Genomic DNA, 24,648 nt, shown 5'->3' on the forward strand with positions numbered 1-24,648 from the left:
ATGGGGTCTCGCAGCCTCCTTTGAAACTGTTTAAATTGGCCAAGTTATGCACAGGATGGTCTTAAGATAGCAAACTATAAGAAGCAAAAGTTTTATCTAGTCTAGCATATCCTTTCTATGACTATACTTTATAAGGTAAAAGGGTAAGAGACCCCTGGACAGTTAAGTCCATTCAAATACGATTATGGGGTTGCGGTGCTCATCTCGCTTTCAGGTCGAGAGAGCCGGCGTTTGTCCACAGACAGCTTTCTGGGTCATGTGGCCAGCATGACTAAACGGGACACCATGACGAAAACCAGAGCACACGGAAACACAATTTACCTTCTCACTGCAGCAGTACCTATTTATCTACTTACACTGCTAGGTTGGCAGAAGCTGGCACAGAGCAAGGGGAGCTCACCCCGTCGTGGGGATTCAAACCGCCGACCTTCTGATTGGCAAGCCCAAGAGGCTCAGTGGTTTTAGACCACAGTGCCACCCACTCCTTGAATCGTTATACCATTGGTCCATATGTTATACTATTGGTCAGCTTGCTCAGCAATGTCTGCAGCAGGATTCAGAAACCTGTGGTCTTCAAAATGCTGCTAGACTACAGCTCCCAAAATCCCCTTCCAAAGTTCTTTCAGCCGCCAGCTAATCCAGTTTTATACAATCCCCATGTCAACAGCGCCCTGGGATCTTGGTTGCGGATCTGTCGCAAAGAAAATCTGTCACCATGAATCCTCTTGGCCCCGATAAATATTAATTATAGGCTGAGTTACACAAGGACAGTAATGTTAATATGAGTTGAATTCTTTAGAATTTTTGTGAGTTCTCATACAGGCATTTGAATATTTGTTGTTTAGTCATGTCTGACTCTTCATGACCCCATGGACCAGAGCACGCCAGGCACTCCTGTCTTCCACTGCCTCCCGCAGTTTGGTCAAACTCATGTTGGTAGCTTCGAGAACACTGTCCAACCATCTCGTCCTCAGTCCTCCCCTTCTCCTTGTGCCCTCCATCTTTCCCAGCATCAGGGTCTTTTCCAGGGAGTCTTCTCTTCTCATGAGGTGGCCCAAGTATTGGAGCCTCAGCTTCAGGATCTGTCCTTCCAGTGAGCACTCAGGGCTGATTTCCTTAAGAATGGATAGGTTTGATCTTCTTGCACTCAAGAGTCTCCTCCAGCACCATAATTCAAAAGCATCAATTCTTCGGCGATCAGCCTTCTTTATGGTTCAGCTCTCACGTTGAATATTAGTTTATATCAAATGCTGCTTTCCTCTCTGTTAAGATGAAAGCAAAACTTTTCCTGCACAGTGGCTATTTCAGCTCAAAGAGTTGAATATTCTCACATGAACACATGGTTCCATCTCCCACCGCCTAAGAGGCCTGCTATTCATTAAAAGCTCAGTGACACTGCTTGCTGACTGGGTTAACAAAACTTGAATATGAGAAGATTCAAAGAACACATATAAAAAACGTTCTTTTGAAATTGATATATCTAAATTGAAAACAAACCGTATTCAACACACACACACAAACACAATACACATACAAACCAGATGTAATCTGAAAGGGCATAAAACAATCTAAAAAAGTCTTATTATTCTACTTGCAAGTGGTCTCAGAAAGATTGGTATCCTTAAATGTAGGATTTTATTTTTTTAAAAAGAGTAGAATGAATGAATGGTTTCCTAGCCAATCAATTAAATTGAGCCTCCATATCTAAAAGCAGCATACTGCTGAGAAAACAGGTGATGGGTGCCAAGAGAAACGGAACACCCATTCTATTTATGCTCTGTTTGTTAACCTTCTAGAAGAATCTGGCTAAGTAATTGCAGGAAAAGCCAGTAGCTCAGAGCCGGAGTATATGCTTTGTATACAAAAGGTTCCAGGTTCAATGACCCAACAGTTCCAGGTAGGGCTGTAGAGACCCCTGTGTGAAATCCTGACAACCTGATGCCAGTCACTGTAGACCAAGTGTGTAGAACCCGTGGTCCTTCCTAATGTTGTTAGACTCTCAGCTCCCATTGACCTCGGCCAACATAGCCAGTGGTTCATAGAATCCTAGAATTGCAGAGTTGGGAGGGACCACGAGGGTCATCTAGCCCAACCCCAACCCCACCCCACTATTCCAAGAATCGTTCACCCAACAAGGGGCTCGCATAATCCATCAACCTCTGGATTGATCGCAGGTTCTCCTTCCCTGTCATAGACAGGGATCTGTGTGAACAGATAAAAAGCAGGTGGAGTGTTGCTTTAGAATTATTATAAGCTGCATTTGGCTTCTGTGCTTTCATTGCCGTCAATAGCTTTGCACTATCACAGTTACCGGGGGGGGGGGGCACATCGTTTTGAAAGCAGGGACAGAGCGATTTTGCTGTGCACTGGACTTAAAAAAAATTAAATACTGGCAACTGAACCGCTGAAAGATTTGAGGGCTGTTTCACACATGATTCCCACCCACCCCCAAATGTTGAGATACAATAACTTTTATGAAGGGGGGAAAGCATGCACTTATGCATGCAAAAATTGTGCTAGTGTGTACTTTGCTATGTGCTGCAGCTTCTGAGCGCAACCTAACCATGGCAATGAATATGGGGGAACTGGAAGCATAGACGTAGAACCCTGTCCAAGGCATGAGGGAATTCCACTGCACTCTCTCTCTCTCTCTCTCTCTCTCTCTCTCTCTCGTGTGTGTGTGTGTTTGTGTGTTTGTGTATATGTATCTTGTCTAGGGCTCTAACGCTGGTCTGGCAAATCATTGTGAGCTGTATGTATAAGACTGTCCCCCATTAAGTCTGTTTTTATATATAATAGAGTGAATGCAATATGTCACCCTTGTCTTTCCTGAACGATGCCAGGAGAGAATTGGGACATGTTTATGCATAGATCGAGCGTGTATGTTTGCTTCACTCGAAGGAAGGAAGGAAATCTTTGTAGAAAAGAAGCTTTGGAGAAGAATTAAACAACGGAGGGAGGATAATGAGAGAGATTTTGTAAACTTTAAGGCACGTCTCTCTCTGTGTGTGTGTGTGTGTGTGTGTGTATGTGTTTGTGTGCAGCACTGCTGCTTAGAATCCTGAGGCAACTCTTATTTCTATTTTATATCTTTTTTAAAAAGTGTTTGTCTTCCTTTCTAAAGGGACGTTATTATAGGAGCGGCAGCTACTGGCTGCCTGCTTCTGTGCTTGCCTGCATTATTTTGCAAGGCTGCCGGGAGTTTTTAAGCTGTGTGAGAATCCTGGGAGTTGGTGATGTCAGACTGGTTGGGTCATTTGAAGGTTAGCAGCCTGGGAAGGGTTCATGGAAAGTTCACTCGCATATATTAAGCAATTCAATCTTTCATTCTGTGTGACACAAGTAGTAGGAAGTGAGCTGTTCGCAGGCAGAAGGATCTATTCGCCGGCAAAGGGGGATCCAGAGCTCTCACTGAAGCCTGTTTTCTCTGCAAAACTTGGACGCTGCACAGGATATTTTTTAAAACACCTATTCGGTGGAAGCCTGAGAAGCAAGAAGGCTCCTTCGAGGTTTTGAGGAAGAGATGGAGGAAAACTGAAACTTGGAAAGCTCCCTGCTTCCCCCCTCCTATTCTGCCGGATTGGCTGAACAGGCTGGAAAATGGTAAATGATCATTTGGATCAATTACAGGCTTTTAGCTGTGTTGTCTGTCATAATTCATGATTCTGGTCTGGGAAAAAGACCAACAGCCTACGTGCCAAAAAGGGGGCAGAGTTTGATGGAGTTGGAGGTACTTTCCTATGCCATTTCCCTCCACACCTAACGGAAGGCACTTTTCCAGACCTACTGTGGAGGGGGAATCATGTTTGACTGCATGGATGTCCTAGCAGTAAGCCCTGGTCAAATGCTGGATTTCTACACTGCAAGTCCGTCTTCCTGCATGCTCCAGGAGAAGGCTCTCAAAGCATGCTTCAGTGGATTGGCACAAACAGAGTGGCGGCACCGGCACAGTGCGCAATGTAGGTCCCGCGGTTATTTTGATCCACTTTCCCCCCTCTGCTTTATTTATTTGCATGATGTAATAATAATCATAATAATAATAATAATAGCCGCTACACACACAAACAGGTGAAAGAGGCATACTTTCCAAACCACAGCTATTCAGATATGTGGTTGTGCATACAAATTCTTCAAACATTTTGAAAGAACACCAGCCTAGGTGTGCTTTGCTTTTCCCGCTTGTAGTGTTGCTTCTCTAGTGAATTCGTTGCATCTTGTAAATAGTTCATGAAGGAAATGGACTATTATTATTATTATTATTAATTTATCATTCAGTGTAGGTTGTGTGTAAATTTTCCTGATCTGCACAGGCTCTTTGCTCTTCTAATACCCTGTTTTGAATTTAGTCTATCTCTTTTCCCCCAGGTGCCTTTTAACACCTAAGCAACCAGTTCATATGGCAATGTGCTGCCCTGTGACTTTAGCCTCAATAGGGTGGGCAGAATTGGGAGTTGTAAACTCCCATAAATGTTTTCCTTTTTTTTTCTGGGCGTAGGTGGGGAGAAGAGGCAATATTTCTTTGCATTGACCTTGCTGCCACCTTTCTCCTTTTTACTTTGTTGCTCTAAGAAGTCCCTGTTTTGCTAGAAAACTAACTGTGAACACCCCTTGTGTTTCCCCATCAATTATCTCAGCGCTTTCCGAATCTGTTCAGAGCCTGGGACTTTCAGGAAAAGGGAGCTGCTTCTTCGCCGGCGCAGGTTTTTTTTTTTTTTAAATTGCTGTTTGTTATCAGATCTTGACATAGTGCTGGGGAACATAGGTGGCAAACAGCGGCAATCCTTAATCTTACGTTTCGAGTCTGAGAAACAGCAAGAAATAGCAAAGTCCCAGCACCACTTTCTCTGCATTAAAGAAAGGAAAAAAAACACCCTTGAAGGATGCTTCATTGCTCTGACACTGATTTAGATAAATGATGGCTATCTATCATTTTTTTAACATACTCTTTGACACCTCAATGAGGCATTGACTATAGAAGTATGTTTGATATCATTGTGATTCCTAGGTACCCCAGTTGCTTTGAAATAGGTGGAGCTTTTTTAAAAATTCAGAGTGTTTAATCCACAAGGGAAGAAAAAGAAATAGGAATTTTGTTCAGATGTGTGGTACGAGCATGAGAGCTAATGCTACAGTCAACATATTTTCATCACAATTCAGTCTCCGTTAGCATAGGACATGCAAACAAAACTTAGAAGCTAGTCCCTGAAGAATTTAACATTTTCGCCTCTTTAGGAAAGTAGAGGCAAAGTCAAAAACAAACCCAAAACAAGCAGATCAGAAAATGTAGCCCAAATATTTTCTAGGCGTTTCCTCGTTTGCAGGTTGAAAGACTGTGTTAATTCTGTATAGTTAAGTGAGAAAGAACTTTGCTTAAGTTTGTAAGTATGTTCTGGAAAGTTTTGTTTTCTTAGCAAGTTTTCTATAACAGCATACTTTAGGTATTTAATTCTTTTGACAATATCAAACTTCTAGATAAATAGTTTAGAGAATTTACTGCTGGCGATCTGTTTGAAGTCAAAACATTACAAGTCTTTCACAATGCCATTAATTAGAACCAGCTTTTAAAATATGTATATATGCTGCCTTTTCTCCTGAGCAAGTTAAATGGTTTTTTATGTGTTTGTGTGTGTGTGTGTGTGTGTGTGTGTGTGTGTGTGTGTGTTTCACCATTAGCAGCAGGCAGCAAGTGTTAAATGTGTCATTTGCCTAGAGCTGGAGATAAGGAAAGAGGCTGGATTAGAAGAAGGGAAGCCAATCAAAGGAACTATTAACCAGAAAGGGGGGGGGGGGAGGTATAGCAAAGTGCTTTCAGGAATTCACAATTTTGTAAGGACCACAGCTTAAACTGCAATGTTGTTAAACTTTTAAACTTTCAGATTAGCATTGATCAAAGCAAGCCGGGAATGCAGGTGGTTACACATCATGCATAAAGTACTTTGGAACTCTTAAATTGTAAGCAGAGTTTTAAATACCTCATCTTTCAAGCCCCCCTTCAAGTTTAGTGGTTAAATGTATTACTTGGAATTCTAAAAGTGTGAAGTCAACATACTGTGTTCTGCAGCTGCAGGGGAAAATATCGTCTAGCTCCAACGACAAGGATTTCCTTCTTGTGCTAAGTCCTCTGTTGTTAGTATGAACAGTCAGTTCATACGATAAGAGTGAGTCAAGCTTATTTGGGTTTGGCTGCATAAATGAGCCTTTCTGCAATAGTTCATTTACACCTCGGTTGCCATGCATCTCCAATAGAGATGAAATTTTAGGGTGCCAGGTAGAGCATAACAGCTGCATTAATCTCAGAAAAGAGCAGCAGAGTAGCATCAACATTTCTCTCCAGAAGCAATTCAGTCAATAAAATGCTTCATCCAGAATATGTAATGCCTTAACTACATCCTCTTAACTCTTGTGTGTTTAAGGTTTTGTGATAGAAATTTTGTAATCACATCTAATTTTCTCCCCCCCCCCAATAGTGTGTGACTTAAAACTATGCGAAAGTCTTTCTCTAAAGAAAACAGTGTTTTTAAAGAAACAGAGCAGAACCGTGATTGATTGCAGTTTAAAGTATTACCAATAAGCTCTTCCCTTTAACGGTTAAGAAATCGGGGTCAGTGCACCATAATCAAAGGGATCGACTTGAATTAGTGAATTAAGTCTAAAGCTAAGATTACATAAATACTCTATTTTATCTTAAGGTAAAATATGGATTTCTGTTTCACTGGCAGCCAAGTGTGAAGGGGTTAACTTGGAACTTTGGAGAAATTTCAGATACTTGATTATTAAGATGAAGAGATGATTTTATTTCATGCTGCCTGATTAGAAATAAAACAGTATGTATGCAACTAATGGACATGCTATTTCTGACTTTTGATGGTCTTGTAAAGAAAGATGTAGTTAATCTGATAATAAGAAAAGCTTTTCTGCAGATACCGGTATTACACATTTTAAAAATAAAGCACTTGAAGCAGTCAGTGGATGATAGCCAATATTAGTTTTTCTCAGAGCAGAACCACAAAAAGTTAATTGACTTATGTCAGTGGTTCTCTTCCTTGTATGACTTCGTTAGATGTCACCCATTGCTGAGCTTTTTAAATACTGTTGATTTCAGTGAGAAAGTGAGGCACAATCCTATGCATGTCTATTCAGAAGTAGGTCCCACTGTGTTATTACCCAGTAAGCCCCATTCTGCAAGTGTGTTTAGTGTTACGGCCTGAATTGCTCCGTTGGAATGAATGGGACTTAATAGTGCTTAATTTGGAATAACAAAGCTTCCCATTAAGATTTTATGTTAAATGAAGATGATAGACTGCAGTTCTTTATAAAACCTGCTGTGAACAAAACCTGCAATCCATAAAAATTCATTGCTAAACTTCTGGCGGCTTGTAATGTTTAGGACTTTGTGAATTCTTATGCTATCCCGGTTAAAAAAAAAAAGCAAGCCCAGAAACATCTGTCCTAACATACAACTCAATGCTTTATTATCTTTCATATCTCCAGTCAGAATGTAAAAACAAACACATTGAAGTGCATGCCTGGAAATCTACATTCCTAAGTATTGAATTGCAGCAGGTGCTGTTGGCAAGTTCTGCATTTCAGCTGCAGAAGGCAAGGTTTATTTTTATGCACCTTTCCTTTATTTAAAGTTTCAATGCAAGCTCCTAATGCAGAGATTAAATGGAAGCTTTTATTTGCTGCAAATTTTCTTAAAAGACACTTGATCCCGGTTACTTTAATTGGATCCAAACTAATTTAATGCACTTTTGAAAAGCAATGAAATCTGAGTGTCTTGAATTTCTCTCTATGTCACAGTATAACTTGTTTGTTTTCCTCCAGACTATCAAACTTTTTTTCTGTTTAAAACAGTCACACACACAGGTGCACATGCATGTAAAACATTGATGCTGAAGTTAGCATTCTTTACATTTTTGAAAAGCTAACAGTTTATGTCAGCTTTTTCCTATAGTATAACAAACAACATTTTCATCACAAACTGCTCCCCTCTTCCAACACACACAAATCTTACCCTTTCCCCGCATCTCCTTCTGTGCCCATTCGCAGAGTGGACATGTTACGGAATCACGTTACCTGCATCCATTGTACATATAAAATGTACAAAACAGGCCCATAGGACATATTAACATACCAAATCATGCAAATGAGCTAATAATACACTAAGGGGGTGGGGGGTGGGGAAAGCCACATTCTTTTCTTAACCCTGCACTGAGCTTAATTCTTAAACCCTTATGTTAGCTTGGCTGTGTGCAACCAACTTAAAACGCCTGCCAAATATCTTGAAAATACCTTTATGAAGTTTGGAATCGGACCACCCCCTATCTTGTGTTTGATATGGCAGGCCCAATTCATTGTTCATTTTAAAACTGTGACCAAAGCAAAGCACCCTCTAGTTTTGTACAAGGCACTCCTGAATTTTAGCATCTTTTTATCTGACACATAGCGTAATGTTCATGCTAATAAAGCAAGGAAAAGTAGGGTACTCTTACATACACCACCCAAGTGTGTTCCCCAAGCTGCTGCTCTACATATGACTTTGGTTGCCTGCTTACTCTAATCACAAAGTGCATCAGCGTTAGAATTCAACTGCTGTGTCTCTTAAGTTTCCCATGTTGCTGTTTTATACAGCGGGCCGATTGAGTTCGTGTTAATAACAGTGCGTTTGAACCCGTGGCAAATTGTTTTGATGCCTATCTCTGAATTCCTAGCTGGGCAATGTGTCCTTTCCCCCAACAAGCTGGGCTCCAAAATCAATGTTGGGTTCGACAAGCGTAGTCAGTGAACAGGATACAGATTTGCGACTGCTAAATGGCAAAAAATAAAATAAAATAAAATCCAGCAAAGAGGAACTTTCCAGTGGCTTATGTAGGGATGTTGTCGTAGTGGGTGTGTCTATGGCAAACCTGTTCTGTGTCTGCCTTCCAGCATGGAAACTGCTTTAAAGCAGGCTGCAAGATACAGACCCGCACACAGATTGAGAAAAGCTGCTAGGCAAAACATTTTTAAAATTTTATTTATTTATTGAATTTATATACCACCCTATACCTGGAGGTCTCAAGGCGGTTCACAGAAAAGATCACAATATATAGAATCAAAATAAGAATAACACCCCCCCCCCCAAAAAAAAGAGCCACATTTTAAAAGGGTATAGGATGTCCATCAGGTCAACCAACATTTCCAACAGGAGTCCATTTAAATGTTATCTAAAAAGAATACTGCCAAGAGAAGTTGAAACCCAGTCAATTAGAATAAAATTAAAGCTTTCGCATGCTGCTTTTGCGCCTTTGCAGCCTCATTTTCCCAGTGCATCCTAAAGGCTACATAAAAGATGTGTCCGAGCTGAAAAGAAAGCTGTTTTCAGAGTGGACCTATTGTACACAGTTGTCTGCAAAGAAAGCCAAACCCACACAGCTGAACTCCATATGATCAGGGAGCCTGGCTGTGTGGGTGTCCTGCTTGCATTTAGAATTGTGGAGTTGGAAGGGATCCTGAGAGTCAATCTAGTCCAACCCTCTGCAATGCAGAAATCTCAGCTAAAGCATCCATGACACATGGCTATCCAGCCTCTGCTTAAAAACTTCCCATGAAGGAGAGTCCACAACCTCTGTTCCACTGTTAAACAGCTCTTACAATCGGAAAGTTATTCCTCATGTTTAGTTGGACTCTCCTTTCTTGTAACTTGAAGCCATTGGTTCGAGCCCTACCCTCCAGAGCAGGAGAAAACAAGCTTGTTACCTCTTCAATGTGACAGCCCTTGAGATATTTGAAGATGGCTCTCATACCTGCTCTCAGTCTCCTCTACCAGGCTAAACATAACCATCTTCTTTAACTGTTCCTTATAAGGCTTGGTTTCCAGACCTTTGATCAGCTTGGTTACTCTGCACATGTCTCAGTTTGTCAACATCCTTCTTAAATTGTGGTGCCCAGAATTGGACACCCTATTCCAGGTGTAGTCTGACCAAGGCAGAATAGAGTGGTCCTCTTCCTTCCCTTGAAGTCACTGTTGTGGAAAGAAAACACTACATCGGGGACAAGGCTAAAAGTTCTGCCTGCTCTATGCATAAGTAACATGTAAATAGGTCTGCAGATACTTCCTTTTGCCTTTGTTTTATTGTTCTGTGTGAATTTTGATGTTCAGTGCTTGCGCTTTATCAATAAGTCAGGTCTGCATCATTGTGGAATTTCCCTTCAGATTTCCCTTCAATGAAATACATCTATCTTGTTTCCTATCCTTTGTTAACAAATAAAGGGCTGTAGAGTAAAATCAAAGGACTCCAATCATATTGTTGCAACTCCAACATGCATAGCTTTAAGTGGCAGCTGAGTGCCCACTGTTAAGTACAGTATCTAGAACATAATATTTATTCATGAATATGGGTGTTATTTTTAGATGGGAGCCTTTTTACAACCAGTGAATACACCCCTTTCCCTCAATCCCACACATCATAATAGTCTTCAGAGCATAATTGCCTTCGAAGACAAGGATTTAACAGCCCAGACATTTGTACATTTACTTAGAATTAAATCTCCCTAAATCTCAACTGTGCAGAGAAGACTGCAGTTGTTTAATTGAAGGCTCACAACACTGATTTTAAACAAAAAGTTGTGATCCACCTAAGATTGAAGACTTGCAAAGAGGTGGAATTCAAAGGTTTCTATGACTTGTTTGGTTGGAGTCCTGGTATGCTGACTGTTTTTATGCAACAGAAATAGCTGTCTTTATGGATGCATAAGCTGCCTTGACTTTAGTGGTACTTGAGCTTGTGTAAATAAGCCCAGGATTACATCTGAGACGTGTCATTTCCCCAGAAATTCTGGAAGTATAATAGTGCAGGGAAATGTAAAGAAAGTGTGCTGTTTGTATCAGATGGGAGTTTAGTTTCTTCAGCTAAACAATGCTGAGTTACTGGATCAAAAATTCTTATTTGCAGCGGGGGTGGGGGGCATGGTTTATTGTTACACAGAAAAATAGTTATTCCTGATGCATGGGGTGATGTAAGCAGCCAGGACTAACGGAACCCTGTTTGCCTGTAGACAAACATTTTTAGCTTTGCTTTCAGTTTAGGGCAGCTCAAACTCTGGGAAGTGTAATGGACCCAACATAGCCTTCTGTTTCACAAAGTCAACATCCTTTGGTTTCAAATGCATTCTCAGGGAGATGAGATTAGTATTTGCTTTCATCGCCATTTCAGTAGCGTGTCTCGTTTGTTTTGGTCTTATTTCCGTTGTTTTTACTCAAGCTGTCAATTTAGCCTGTTTTCAAATATTTTAACAGATGCACCTCTTAAAAGCTGTCTTGATTTGTGACGGAATGCCAGCTCAGTTTTATTTCCGTAATCTTCGTTAGAGTGAGGAAAAGAAACGTTTCAGCCCATTTCATACAATAAACTTTTGATGGCCCAGAAGGAAACAGCAGCAGTGGTGTATCTGTTGCTCAAAGTAAGGATCTTCAGTAGTTCACGTCTTCAATAATTCACAATAATTTCAGCTTGTGTTGATAATTCTTTTTGAATTAAAAAGGAATTTAATTCTATTCCCAGAACTTAATTGATAATGGAAAGTGTGCTGTGCACACACACTGGCGACACATGAGATGGCTGCTGCTTTAACCACTGGTATTTGGGCATATAAAAGTTTAATTTGAGGGTTGGAAATGTTTGCATAACCTCCTTTATCCCAGATTAGACCAATTGTTCATTATCCCAGTTCTGACTGGCAGCAGAACTATAGTACTCCAGAGGGTGTGGACTCCGCATTAGCTATTCTTATTAATAAAAACTGGTGTGGCAGACAAATTCTGGCAGTAACAGAGTTATCTTCTTGTTTTGATCCATTTCCAAAACATAACTGTTGCCTTAAGATGAAGAATAACATTTGGATCTGTTTGAATGGGATTTCAACTAGCTGATAGAATCCTTATCGCTTGGCTTTGACTTGTTAATTTGCTAGGCATACTCAACACTACATTAGTTACAGGTGATTCATTTCCACACCATGCTGTTGCATACACAGACTCAGGGTGCTAAATGAGTCAGCTTTTTCCCATTCTTGCAAAGCGTATCTGTGAATGGAGCATGACTCAATTGAGCTTCGTGATACAGAGCAGTAGTATTACTGGTGCAAATTAATATAGAGTAGATGAGAATATGTATTTTATATATATATATATATATATGCTTTCGTAGATTTTCACGGGTACAGGAATGCAGGTTTTGGTGTCCTCGGGTGTCTTCCCGTGTAAAAGTTGGGGTGTCTAGGCGACGTTTCGACGAGGTCTCACTCGTCATCTTCAGGCTGGTGCTTTCGGCTTCTTGTTACTGGAACAGAGCGGGATCTCAATGTTTGAGTTCCTATAAATACTGTAGAGGGGGTGTGGTGTCTAGCCTCCAATGTTCTGGGCAGAGAGGAAGTTCCCAGGCTAGTGTGCCTTTTCTTCTTTTGTTCCTTAATTACTTGAGAGATACCTTGAGTGATTTCTTGAGTGATATCCTGAGTACCACTTAGGTGGGTCATTAGGTGTGGATTAGTTGCTAAAGTCTTTGTGTCTTGACCTCTTGAACTTTGTGAAGAGTTTTCCTGAGAAGATGGCTGTATTGCACTTAGTTGTGCTTTGGCTTGGCTTCGTGTATAGGGGCGAGCTGTGGTTTTGTGGCTTGTGTCAGCCAGATCTGTGTAGGGATTGCAGGGGGGTGCAGCATCCGGAGGTGCCACCATGGATTGGCTACTGGATGGTGTCAGTAATTCATCTGTGGAGAGGGTCTGGGTTTGGGTCTGGTGTGGTTGATTGGTGTTGGCGTTCTGTGTGCCTCTGGATCTGGTGTCAGTTTTTGTGGGGAGGGCTAATTTCCAGATGTCTGGCAAGCGGGATGTGTCGTCACGCTTGTTCATGTTGTGAGGGTGTTTCTCTATCTCGATGGCTTCCATGATTATTCTCTTGTGGTGATGTTCCGTGTTAAAGAGCAATTTGGAATCTGCAAAATTAATTTCGTGTCCTGTTTCTTTCATGTGTTGGAAAAGAGAGGAAGTTTTTTCTTCTTTTTTGACGGCATTCTTGTGTTCTGCGATACGTGCATTTATTCGTCTGTTTGTTTGTCCAATGTACGTGGCTGGGCAGACTTTGCAGGGTATTTCATAGATCCCTTGGTTTTCCAACTGGATTTTATCCTTGGGGTTTCTGAGGATATTGGCTATTTTTTGGTTGGTGCAAAAGGCTGTTTTGATATTGTGTTTATGGAGGATTTTGCTAATTTTATCTGTAGTGCCCTTGATATAAGGAAGGAGGGCCATGCCATTGTTTTCTTCTGTGTCTTGGTTTTTGGGGGGTGTTTCCTTTTGGATTAGCTTCGTAATCCTGTTTTGCTGGTATCCATTGGCAATTAACACATTTGAGAGATTCTGTAACTCAGTTGTCAAGTGGTCTTTGTCAGCCAGGCGTTTGGTTCTGGAGATGAGAGTCTTGGCTACGGAGTTTATTTGTGCAGGGTGGTGGTGTGATTGTGCATGTAAGTAGCGGTTGGTGTGTGTTTTTTTCTGGTAGATAGTGTGTCCTAGGGAGCCATCAGGTTTTTTGTAGATTAGGACGTCAAGGAAGGGAAGTTGGTTGTTGGCTTCTATTTCCATAGTGAATTGTATTTTGGGGTGTAAGTTGTTGAGATGTGTGAGGAAGCTATCCAGTTTTTCCTTCCCGTGTGGCCAAATTACAAAGGTGTACTTCATCCACAATGGACAAAGATACAAACAGATAGAAGGAGCACCTATGGGATCACCCCTCTCACCGGTCATCGCAAACCTGTACATGGAACACTTTGAAACCAATGCTTTAGACAAGTCAGAACACAAACCCAAACTTTGGCTCAGATATGTTGACGACACCTTTGTAATTTGGCCATTGATGGCTCCCTAGGACACACTATCTACCAGAAAAAAACACACACCAACCGCTACTTACATGCACAATCACACCACCACCCTGCACAAATAAACTCCGTAGCCAAGACTCTCATCTCCAGAACCAAACGCCTGGCTGACAAAGACCACTTGACAACTGAGTTACAGAATCTCTCAAATGTGTTAATTGCCAATGGATACCAGCAAAACAGGATTACGAAGCTAATCCAAAAGGAAACACCCCCCAAAAACCAAGACACAGAAGAAAACAATGGCATGGCCCTCCTTCCTTATATCAAGGGCACTACAGATAAAATTAGCAAAATCCTCCATAAACACAATATCAAAACAGCCTTTTGCACCAACCAAAAAATAGCCAATATCCTCAGAAACCCCAAGGATAAAATCCAGTTGGAAAACCAAGGGATCTATGAAATACCCTGCAAAGTCTGCCCAGCCACGTACATTGGACAAACAAACAGACGAATAAATGCACGTATCGCAGAACACAAGAATGCCGTCAAAAAAGAAGAAAAAACTTCCTCTCTTTTCCAACACATGAAAGAAACAGGACACGAAATTAATTTTGCAGATTCCAAATTGCTCTTTAACACGGAACATCACCACAAGAGAATAATCATGGAAGCCATCGAGATAGAGAAACACCCTCACAACATGAACAAGCGTGACGACACATCCCGCTTGCCAGACATCTGGAAATTAGCCCTCCCCACAAAAACTGACACCAGATCCAGAGGCACACAGAACGCCAACACCAATCAACCACACCAGACCCAAACCCAGACCCTCTCCACAGATGAATTACTGACACCATCCAGTAGCCAATCCATGGTGGCACCTCCGGATGCTGCACCCCCCTGCAATCCCTACACAGATCTGGCTGACACAAGCCACAAAACCACAGCTTGCCCCTATACACGAAGCCAAGCCAAAGCACAACTAAGTGCAATACAGCCATCTTCTCAGGAAAACTCTTCACAAAGTTCAAGAGGTCAAGACACAAAGACTTTAGCAACTAATCCACACCTAATGACCCACCTAAGTGGTACTCAGGATATCACTCAAGAAATCACTCAAGGTATCTCTCAAGTAATTAAGGAACAAAAGAAGAAAAGGCACACTAGCCTGGGAACTTCCTCTCTGCCCAGAACATTGGAGGCTAGACACCACACCCCCTCTACAGTATTTATAGGAACTCAAACATTGAGATCCCGCTCTGTTCCAGTAACAAGAAGCCGAAAGCACCAGCCTGAAGATGACGAGTGAGACCTCGTCGAAACGTCGCCTAGACACCCCAACTTTTACACGGGAAGACACCCGAGGACACCAAAACCTGCATATATATATATATATATATATGCAGGTTTTGGTGTCCTCGGGTGTCTTCCCGTGTAAAAGTTGGGTTGTCTAGGCGACGTTTCGACGAGGTCTCACTCGTCATCTTCAGGCTGGTGCTTTCGGCTTCTTGTTACTGGAACAAGAAGCCGAAAGCACCAGCCTGAAGATGACGAGTGAGACCTCGTCGAAACATCGCCTAGACACCCCAACTTTTACACGGGAAGACACCCGAGGACACCAAAACCTGCATTCCTGTACCCGTGAAAATCTACGAAAGCATATATATATATATATATATATATATATATATATATATATATATCTTTACAAAATACTCCAAAATTTGCTTCTCCTCTCTACATACTTGGGATGGGGCTTCCTCCCTGGGCATCGTACCATTTTCAGATGGGCTGCTTGGGCCATATGTGCTGTGCATCACAACACAGAATAACAGAACTGTAGAGTTGGAAGAGAACCCTGAGGCTCATTTAGTCCGACTCCCTGCAATGCAGGAATATTTTGCCCATTGTGGGGCTCAAACCCATGACCCTGAGATTAAGAGTCTCATGCACTACTGACTGAGCTATCCCATCAGTGTTTTAACACAACGTGCTTCTAGCTGGGAGGTTTAGTGCATGGATTTGGCTGGTTTGATTGCTAGCAGATTTTTAACAATCCTTCCATATTACCTGACAAATGTCCTGCACCTTTCTGCTTTTTTTCTTCTAACTAGTGGAGCGGGGCAGGAACAGGGCAGACCATGTGCATGACTTGGGCTTCAGCCTTTCCCATTCCCTCAGAAACCATTCTCCTTGCACAAAAAAGCGCAAGTTATTATAAATGGGGGAGAGGAGTGACATACTCCTCATCCCTCCCTTCCCATCCTGCAACAAGAATGCCACAATTTCCAGAGTGAACATGCCTGAGCAGATAAGCCAAACACAGCATGTCTGGGGGGCAGCAGAGTATTCATGCGTTTATTGGATGCAGGTGGAGCTGTGGTCTAAACCACTCAGCCTCTTGGACTTCCCGATCAGAAGGTCGGCAGTTTGAATCCCTGTGACAGGGTGGGCTCTCGTTGCTCTGTCCCTGCTCCTGGCAACCTAGCCGTCAAAAGCACACCAGTGCAAGTAGATAAATAGGTACTGCTGTGGAGGAAAGGTAAACGGTGTTTCCGTGTGCTCTGGTTTCCGTCATCGTGTCCCGTTGTGCCAGAAGCAGTTTAGTCATGTTGGCCACATGACCCAGGAAACTGTCTGTGGACAAACGCCGGCTCCCTCAGCCTGAAAGCGAGATGTGCGCCACAACCCCATAGTCGCCTTTGACTGGACTTAACCGTCCTTTACCTTTACCTTTACTCATGTGTTTGTGTTTGATGTTTGAAACCTCAAACAATTTGCATCTGGAAAGTCACGCAATGGCTGCACTAACTGAGACTGAAAATGAATTTCCCTTCGTGGAAACTGAACACAATGATTGCTGAATTTGCATTAAAAGTCCTAGAGCTGGAGCTGCACTTTTCAGAGTACGTAACTAAACACTCGACCCCCCTTTCAAGGGAACGGTGGGAATTGTAGCTCTGTGAGGGGAGTGGGGGTGTTCCAGCAGCTCTCGGCACCTTTAAAATAAACCCTGCTACAGTTTCCCAGATTCTTTGAGGGAAGCCATGACTCGTTTTAAAGTGGCCTGATGCTGCTTTAAATGTATAGTGCAGACAAGGGCTTCAAACAGAGGTATTTGCATGCCCAGGTGCCGTGATCCCCAACCCTGCAATATGTATTGAAGAGACAACTTTCTTGGGGTTCCAAGTAGGTCATTGAGATACAACTCTTCCCTAATGCTATAACATTAGCCCAAGGCTCTGCAGCTTGGGCTCTGCCAATCCAAAGGCAGCCTACCCAACTACTCAGTCAACTTCCTGATTTTCTTGTCCGCCTGGAGTGCATAAAGATGGAGCCTTTCAAGCATCTGTCATGTTGGCTGGTAGCCTACTATCAAACTGGGAGATATTGTAAGTTATGAAGGCCTGAGGTGGTTCAAAATTGCTTCATGGTGGCTGAAATAGTTACAAAACCTTTAAAAAACAAAAACAAAACAAAACTAACATCTTGAGTATAATTAAACTGAAGAGCTGAAAGGTATTCATGAACCCAAATTAGGTACTGAACCCATTTTTTAGTAGTTCTTCTGGGTAATTTGTTTGGGGGAATGCAGAAGTGGCAAATATAGATGGAGCCAAAATCACAACATGCACATTTAAACAACTATGCTTGAATACTTAAATAATTCCCTGAATTTTGCCCAACTTTCCTCCTGAAGATATATTTTATTTCCTTGAAATGTTTAGGCATCTGAGGCTGAATCGCCTTTGTTTTTTCATCAAAGCTCTTAACTATAAACGTCTTTTTCTTTGGGCCATTTCAACTTCAAAAGATTTTTAGGGCCTAGTTTGTTGGAAAGCTTGGGGATATAATTAGCTCAAATGGAAATAGATGCAAGTGAAATTTAGTTCCTAATGTTTTAATTTAGTGCTGCATTGCTGTACATTATTGAAGAGGAGAATACTTGAAAGCAAATGTAATTATTTCATTATGGTCCTCAAAATGCTTCCATTGGCCTTAATGACGAGAAACTGCATATGGAATCATACATTTTAATCAGCCTTTCATATTGTTGCATCAGATAAATAACAAATAATTGATGAAAAAGAAATATTTCTGAATGGTTTGTTTCATACAGAGCTCTTGTTGCAGTTTAATAATGAAATCACATTTTAATTATCTAGAATTATTACAGTAGCGAAACAGCTAGAATACCGCTGTTTTCTTAAATCCGCATTATGTGCACCAGAACCAATGAAGAGTACTGGTTATAGATCAATATCTCACATACAGCAGCTCTGCTAGTCCTTTTAATTGGAATGGGTGTCCTTGTTAGAGGATGGATTTTTTCATTGCTGTATAAGTGGCAACATTCCCGTTCATTTTCAAAGGAGAAAAATTAACATTGCCCATACAGTGAATCCCTTGTTATTTCTGGCAAGAAAAAATGGCTTTCAGTGCGTGTCTCTAGTGGAGTGACAGTTTCATTTGCCAGAAGAGCGGAGAAAGGTACACGGCTGCCAGTATTAGCTGTAAAGAACTGGAGACCAGCACAGGCAACCCCTTACCAAGTGCACTGTATCATGATGAGTCTAACCAAACAAACTTTCCACTTCCAGAACTGGAGGCAAACCATTGGGCATGTTTACTTTGGGTCAGTGCTGAATCGAAATTGGTTTAACAAGCTTTCGACTGGCAGGGTTGTATTAAAACACATGGGAACGAACGAAGTTGCATTTGCACAGATCAAGGTGTACTAATTTGAAGGTAGATAATTGTGTCTCCAAATTCTTTACTGTTGGTTATAATTGCTTTGGCAAACTGGATTGTCTTCATACTTCTATCTCCCATACTGCTGCTGTTCCTCCTCCTCCTCCTCCTCCTCCTTCTTCAAAATGATGGTGTCATTGTCACTGCTGTCATCTTTAACCATGCTGTACTAATATTCTTCCAGAAACTTGCCTTGCCCTGCCCGTGTATGTTTAGGTGGTCGGTTGTGTCTGGTTTTTGCCCAAACCAAAGCATAACTTACCCTATTCCTTTCTTTTAAATGTGCAAGAACACTAATTATTATTGATTTTAAATCTCACTACAATTACAAGTAACTGTGATGAGTGGCAGATAAAAAGTAATAATCCATGGAGTTCTGGAAGTGTTTCATGTTTGTGTGTAGTGCTTTGCATGATCAATATTAACTGCCCCATTGAAACTAACTGCTGTATCAAATAACAGTAAATCAAATGAATGTGCTTACAGATTATTTATTGAAAGCTTTAATTGTTCACCGGGGTCCTGCTTATCTGAGGAAACAATAGAATGTAGTGATTGGACAAACTGGTTTGTAAATATTGAAACTGCCATAAAACACCCTGCTATCTCTAACCAACTTAAGTGCTGGTTCACAGGCTTAGAATGCAGAAGATCCTGGGTTCACTTGCCAGTGTCTCCAGGTAGAGCTGGAAATATACCTGTCTGAAACCCTGAACAGTTGCCATCTGTCCAGTGTAGACATTACTGAGCCACACAGGCCAATAATGCAAGGGAGCTTCAGATGGACTGTCCCAGTATAATGTAGCTTCATCTGTTTATGACCACTTAGTGAAACAAAACAACCAAATAAATCAACTTGGAAATCTAGGCTTGGTAGTGGGAATGACTCATTTCCAAATGAACTCTTTTTGTCCTTGGTAAGGCTATAAATTTTCTAAGCCACCATATGAAATCTACATGGTTGTTCTTAGCCCTGTATCCTTATTGCTAAGAGGGACACGGGTGGCGCTGTGGTCTAAACCACTGAGTCTTTTGGGCATGCTGATCAGAAGGTCAGCTGTTCAAATCCGCACAACAGGGTGAGCTCCTGTTGCTCAGTCCCAGCTCCGGCCAACCTAGCAGTCAAAAGCACGCCAGTGCAAGTAGATAAATAGGTACCCCTCCGGCGGGAAGGTAAACAGCATTTCCGTACACTCTGGTTTCCATCATGGTATTCTGTCGCGCCAAAAGCGGTTTAGACATGCTGACCACATGACCCGGAAAGCTGTCTGTGGACAACCGCCGGCTCCCTTGGCCTGAAAGCGAGATGAGCGCCGCAACCGCATAGTTGTATTTGACTGGACCTAAATGTCCAGGGGTTCTTTACCTTTACCTTTTTGCTAAGAGTAAAATCGAATAGAATCTTAGCTATAATTCTGTTCTTGTTCGCTAAGTATTTCACTCATCCGCACAATGGTACTCATTAGTTTGTCTGCTCTACCAGCTCAGAGGTTTCCCATAAGAGGAATTTTCTCTAGGGGTCAGGTTCCAGAACAGAAGAGAATAACCTGAGGGACCGGAGACATGTGATGTGGTCCCAACAGGTTCTGGTCAGGTTTTATAGGAGGCGGAAGTTGAGGTGGGTCTTCAAGGCCAAGAGGAGCTGGAGACCTTGGCTAAAGTCTCTGCTGTGGTACCAACCACTGAAGATGCCTGGAATATGCCCACTACAGAACTGAACTGGCAACATTTTGTCACAATCATATGGCTTTTTGCACTCTAAATGCTGGAGGAGACAAGTAAAACTTATTCATCACCCTCCCCTTCCTTCCTGGCATATTGTAGCGAAATATTGATTATGAAAATTCTATTAAATCAACACAAGTGTAAATAAAGCATTTGGGAAGCACTCTGTGTCTGTTGCCTTTTGGTACTGATACTAGAGGTGACTGGCAATCAGATGAACATCCCATTTTAGTAGTCCAGCACTTCAGCCATAAAAACTATGAAAAACATAAAAATCAATATAATCAATTATTGGTATTCGATACCCTGATTGGCAAACACTGGCACCCAGGTTACCATTGACAGCGATGATGGGGGGGTCATTGCCTGATAAATTGGAGCACTAAGTTTAATTGAAACTCCCTCCCAATTGTAATTGATGAATCAAATTGACTAATCCATTAAAGTTGCGTGTCTGGTTTTGTTACCCATTGATTTTGAGAACAGCCCCCATGAGTAAGCTAGAAGGAATGGTTATTCTTTATTTATCACCCAATTTTGTCAAGCACATCAAGACTTTATATCTGCCCATGTTCTTATATGTCTGTAGTCAATACACATGGAGAACTGTAGCCGGGCAGTGAGACATGAACAGCAAGGCAGACACAGCACATAAGACAGCAGGGATGGTGAATGCAGCACCACGGACAGTTCATAGTGAGCCACTTGCTTCCACAGGGCCTCTTCACCCAGCCCTTGCTCCGCCCTCTTGCCTGAAGAAAGTAGATCCTTAAAGGGCCAACCGCCTGCACTGGTGCTTCTCCTCTCTGGGGCATCCCACTTACTATCCTCTGGATAGGAGCAGTTGTACAGGAGTTCCAGGATCACAGAACTTCCAGCCACCAGCCTTAGGCTCTATGTCAGGAGACTGGACCAGTTCACCAGTAAGCAGCACGGCAGCTTTAGACTGGCTCATGCTCTGACTCTGAGCTCAAGGCCATTGCCTTCAAAGATCTGGTTGTGTGCCTCTTTGCTGAATTTTAGTCATGGTTTGAAGACATGTCTTTGAGATAGAGTAAGCTGTTTATTTTTAATAGACAGTTGATTGCTACGGCCACTGTTTTATTGTAGTTATTGGTGGTGAATGTGGGGTTAATGTTTTTTTAACAATGAACTTTGTAATTATGTAATGGATTTTTATTTATTGTTATTTATCACGATATTTAGCTGGTGGTATATCACGATGTATATATCGCCCAGCATTAATGTAAAAACCCCCCCTTTACATTTTTTTTAAAAAACTGAATATGAACCTCCAGAGAATTTGTGGAGGGAGCAGCATAAATTTTGATAAGGAACTGTTAAAAATAACTTTGTCCTGCTCCATACATCACCCTGTGCACCTGTACAAATTGGCTGACCCTAAGATGAGACATGACCAATTAGTTAAGCAATAGCCTAGTGCACTGATGATTTCTGGTTTGTTTTGTTTTGTTTTGAGTACTGACAAAACATAAATCCTGCAGAGAACAGCTCAGCAACTTGCTCCGAACAATGGGGCTATTACCTGCTTTGTGATGCCCTTTGCTTTGTAAACGGAAAATTATTTTTCGCTGAATACAGTCTGCTGAGTAAAAGCCCTTCACACCTTAGAGAAATGAGTAAATCAGAACTTAGAAATGGTTATAATACTACTAATAATTGTAATAGAAAGCAAAACATCTATTGGGGGAGAACACTTCTAAATGTGATATATCAATATAATTCAGCATTGTGAGTACACTGTTATGTGATTTAATCCAAGGAGAAAGATACAAACTGCCCCTTGTTTTTTTGAGCAATTGAAATATTACTCAGTTAAACATCTCTGCTGGGTTTTTAAATGACCCTTTCCAATGAACATGAAAAGGAAGGTATGTAGGAAATCAAAGTTTCACATCACTGCATCTGGCATCCCAATTAATTGGGATGATCTGTAATTTTCAAAGAATGTGGCACTAACCTTGAAATATCTCTGATCATTAAGTCAGTGCATTAATTTCGGGATTGAACTATGCTGTGGAGTTTTACATTTCTATAATTAAACAGTCACAGAAATTGAGAAGTGCAATGCCACATGAAATATCACTTGACAGGTGAGTTTTACTGCATGTGATTAGAACACTGACATTTTTGTCTGTCTGTGTGATATTGGACAACTGAAAAATGTACTAAAGGTATTAAACCTCCCATATTTTCTCTGGCTCTAAACCAGGATGCAAAGTGTGATAAATAATGTTGTAGGAAGAGTTCCTCTGAAAGAATTTAAAACACATTTATGGCAAATATGTTAGCAATCAAAACTAATAAAAAATTATGGACAGAGCTTCTTTAAAAGAGGAATATAATCTCTTTATATTGCTCTTTAGAGCAGCTTGCTATGATTTTTTGGTTTGCCTGAAATGTGAGATATTCCCTCCTCAGGGAAAAGCCCCAAAGAGCCGCACACACGCTCCACGTGGCTCTTTAAAGGGAGCGCTGAGCAGAGCCTCCCGCCTGCATTTGCTCCATAACACACACACATTTCCCCTTACTTTTTAGGAGGGGGAAAGTACGTCTTACAGAGCGAAAAATACGGTAGAATCTTAGCTATAATTCTGTTCTTGTTCGCTATGTATTTCACTCATCCGCACAATGGTACCCATTAGTTTGCCTGCTCTACCAGCTCAAAGGTTTCCCTATACCTAAGTAGGTCTTCCATCTTGATTCTGAATGGTGCTTGGCATCCAAATGCAGCCAAAGACTCCACTCTGCACCTTTGGAACCCTTGCACTGAGTTTAGTGACAATATCTCAGGAGGCGCCAAATTGGGGCAGGTTGGAAGTGTCCCACCAAATTGGGCAAAGGTTCAGGGGCCTATTATGCAGAAAAAGGGGGGTGAACCCACATTTCAGTCCACCATCTTGATTCAAAATGGCACCAACAGAATCCGCCTCCTTCTCCTTGGGAGTCCTCACTCTGAGTTTGACGACGATATTTCAAGCGGCATCCGAACCCATAGCGAACAAATGTGAACCCCATTCCAAAATACATAGCAGATTTCTTAAGAGCGAGCATGTCTCAACTATCAATTCAACAGTATTCCCCGGGGCATATACAATTGTACACATGCTCATTAATAGCAAAAACGGGTTGACTGGAACTTTCTCTAGCATTGCATTCTGGCAAATAAGCCAAAAATTCTGATCAGGTCAGTGGCATTCTAATTAGCGTGCAGTCCTAAACCTGTGCTGCTTTTATGCTTGTGCCTGTTGCCTCTTCAGGTTTCTTTTCCAAACTTAGCATCCCAGCTATTACGTACAGTGTACAGACTGCAGAAGAAACTGCACCATGCAGCTTAATTGGAGCAGAAGGCAGCTCTGCTCAGGGATTTGCAGGGTAGGAAGGACTCAGCGAGGTTGTGGGTAGCCCTGACTTCTGCAAATCTGGAAAGCAAAACTGCATTATGCTTTCAGCTGTCATTGACATCAGATGAAAGCATAATGCAGTTTTAAAAAAGTATAGCAAGGGCAAAGAAAAAAGAAAATTATGCTGGGAAGCAGCATCCATGCAGATGAAGGGCTACAGAACAGTCCCGAAATGGCAGATATATTAACTTGGCAAGTGGAGTAACTGCTTTGGAAGCAGATATCAAAATTGGGGCATATACCGTGTGAGTCCCACTCGCAGGCCTCCTTGGATCTTTTTTTGTCAACAGAGATATTTAAAATAAGCAAGTCAGCTGAAATGCATTGCTAAAGAATGCACAAGCCTTTAAATGTGGGAAGGTAAACAAATGTCAGGGTTTCGATGAGTTTGCATCCACATTTATTACAGGAAGCAGGCACACATCTCCAGCAGATCGGCATGTTGATAAGGCACTCCTCTTTATTTTCTGACTCAGAGAGCCTGATGCGGACCAGCATTACAAAAAGATATACTCCTGTCACAGGGCCAGGGTCAATATTCACATTAACTCCAGTAGCTGCTGATACATGATTCCAATGGTTAATGTTACGCTACTGCAATGGGAAAGTAGCAATTTCTAGATGAAAGGCATTAAGGAAGAGGATCTTACTCATACTCTTACAGCTTCCTAAGCTTTGCAGGAACAAATAGGGAATGGAGAGTACGGCGCTAACGTAATTTTAAAGGGGTGCCATGTCGATTGGAAAACGCAATGGCACACATTTTGAGAAAGAAGCTCTCGTTTAAAGGTGTCATATGCTGCAATTGCACATAAGGAAACAGCAAGTTGCAATTTTCACCCCTTGGTGTACTGTCTAGAGACGTCTGGACCCTT

The 24,648-nt window shown here is 41.7% G+C and overlaps 1 protein-coding gene across 12 annotated transcripts in view; it reads left to right on the top strand.

The window, feature by feature from the left end:
* Positions 1–24,648, top strand: part of RARB (retinoic acid receptor beta) — a 343,315-nt gene that overhangs the window by 228,838 nt on the left and 89,829 nt on the right. The window contains exon 1 of one of the 12 annotated variants that reach the window (XM_083705961.1): positions 3,339–3,959. The exons of the other annotated variants lie outside the window; for them this stretch is intronic. Within the exon in view, the coding sequence (XP_083562087.1) occupies positions 3,803–3,959 (157 nt within the window). The 5' untranslated portion in view covers positions 3,339–3,802. Of the gene's footprint in view, positions 1–3,338; positions 3,960–24,648 lie in introns of those variants that run through there. 12 annotated transcript variants of the gene reach the window in all.

The sequence above is a fragment of the Podarcis gaigeae genome (genome assembly GCF_964106915.1).
Source record: "Podarcis gaigeae genome assembly, chromosome: 12".
Taxonomy (NCBI): Eukaryota; Metazoa; Chordata; class Lepidosauria; order Squamata; family Lacertidae; genus Podarcis; species Podarcis gaigeae.